The 1,996-nt window shown below is 33.9% G+C and overlaps 1 protein-coding gene across 6 annotated transcripts in view; it reads left to right on the forward strand.

Moving 5' to 3' along the window:
• St3gal6 (ST3 beta-galactoside alpha-2,3-sialyltransferase 6) overlaps positions 1–1,603 on the forward strand; it is a 57,379-nt gene extending 55,776 nt beyond the window's left edge. For all 6 annotated transcript variants that reach the window (XM_019209845.2, XM_019209846.2, XM_019209847.2 and 3 more), the window contains one exon: positions 1,069–1,603. In XM_019209845.2, the coding sequence (XP_019065390.1) occupies positions 1,069–1,155 (87 nt within the window). In that variant the 3' untranslated portion in view covers positions 1,156–1,603. The remainder of the gene's footprint in view (positions 1–1,068) is intronic.
• Positions 1,604–1,996: the final 393 nt, after the last annotated feature.

A 1,996-nucleotide genomic window follows, 5' to 3' on the forward strand; every position in this document is an offset into this window, starting at 1 on the left:
TATATTTTTTTTTTAAATTTATAGTTTTTTTTTTAGTTATATAGACAAGATAGTCTAGAACAGTGATGGCAAACCTTTAGCTTTCAATGATAATAGCCAGCTGTACCACGCATGCTATAGGTTTGCCACCAGTGGTCTAGGACAGAGTAACCCCATAAAACAATCTTTGTCTGTGAAAGCTTTGCAGACCTTTTCACTGGGTCATGTTTCTCTTGAATAGTGATCAATACTGGTAAATGTGAACCTGAGGATTTTGAATGAATGCAAAGGAGTTTCCTATTTTTTAATTACTATAAATGATTTGCTGTAAAATATATGACTACATTTCATGAAATCAGTCCCTTTACATAATCCCAAAATACTGCATAAACTGAGAAGTGGTATTATTCAGGCTGGATTTTAACAGTGTCTTTTGTCCCTCTAACCTTCTTCTTCCCCCTTGATGTAAGACACATACTACTTGAATAGTTCAAGAATTGAATGCCTTGAAAGGCTCACCTATTCTCAGCTCTAATTTTTCCTGTAGTGCTTGTAGTATTTCAAGAGTCACATAAAGAGTAGAATACTAAAGCAACTTCCTGAGAAAACATAGGGTCTCCATCAGTAGAACAAAATTATTTTTATGGTGCTGGGGATCTAAGCCAGGGCCTTGCACAAGCTCTGCCATTGAGCTGTACCTCTGGCCCCCAAATTTTTAAAACACATCTCTTAAGCTGAACCATGCCTTATAGTAGTTTCTCATCTCCAAGTCAATTTATTTTTTAAAAATGAGTTCCAGGTGCTGCTTTTATAAAAATTCCATTCTGACTTAAAATTTTAGTCTTTTGATTTATACCACAATTCAAGATGCCTGAAGAAGCCTTTTAATGGCAGTTTAAGAGGATGGAGTAGGCTTTAGAGAAAGCTGTCACACAAGAATAATAAGACAGAGAGTAGGAAGGTAACAATATTCATGTGACAACGTTTGAGGTTAGTATGGCACTTTTAAGGTACAGAATATTCTGTTGCTGTTAATATTCTGAGATTGGAACAGAGGGATGGTAATCTTATTTTATTTTTCTTCTTCAGAATGCATATCACAATGTGACTGCAGAACAGCTCTTTTTGAAGGACATTATAGAAAAAAACTTTGTAATCAACTTGACACAAGATTGACCCTACAGACTCAGAAGATTATGCTAACAGTATTAGTTTTATTTTTATATTGCAATTTTTAGTTTATTTTAAAATATTTTGGATGAACTTGTCATATAATTATGTATATTGTCTGTTGCTGCCTGGTGATTCATAACCACCAGCTTAATTTCTGTGAATATATTTATGAAAACCAAGAAATGTTTAGTTATCAGGGCAATAAATTTTGATTGTATTGTGTTTTTAAAATAAGCTAGGTTTTTGAGGTGTTTTAAAACATCTTATTTCATCCTAGACTTTTCAAAGAATGTGATTTCCTAAGCAAGGAGAGTTAATTCATCACAATTTTGATTATGATGTGACATTTGGGGAGGTATATTTAGTTAATGTAAAAGAAGCAGGTGGGAAGGTGGCATATGATTATGCCTTGATATAGCAAACTGTAACCACTTGGCTGGGGAAGTCATACTGCTTTTAATTCTCCCTGCAGTTAATTAAACCATGACTGTGATGAATAATAATTTGGTAGAAGGGAGATTTTTATAATTAAAGGATGTGGAGAAAACTACAATTCTGGATGAGTAAATAACTAAATTCAATCACCAAAATCTGGTTGCTTTGCATTATTTTTAAAAATTTACTCTCTTTATAAATGTTTGTGGGACAGTGGTGGCAAAAATATATAGCTGAATCAGGCCAAGTTTGTTGATATGGGCCCATTAAGAAGGAATTCTGAATTTAATGATGCAACTTGCAGAGTAAATAAAGGTGTTAATAGTTCATTTGCCCAGTTGGCAGAAGTCTGAATCAAAAGATGGCCCACTGTGAATGAGTCAGTGATGCCTGATATTCCATGGCTTAC

Source organism: Fukomys damarensis, unplaced genomic scaffold (genome assembly GCF_012274545.1).
Source record: "Fukomys damarensis isolate Sample0158 unplaced genomic scaffold, DMR_v1.0_HiC HiC_scaffold_24, whole genome shotgun sequence".
Lineage (NCBI taxonomy): Eukaryota > Metazoa > Chordata > Mammalia > Rodentia > Bathyergidae > Fukomys > Fukomys damarensis.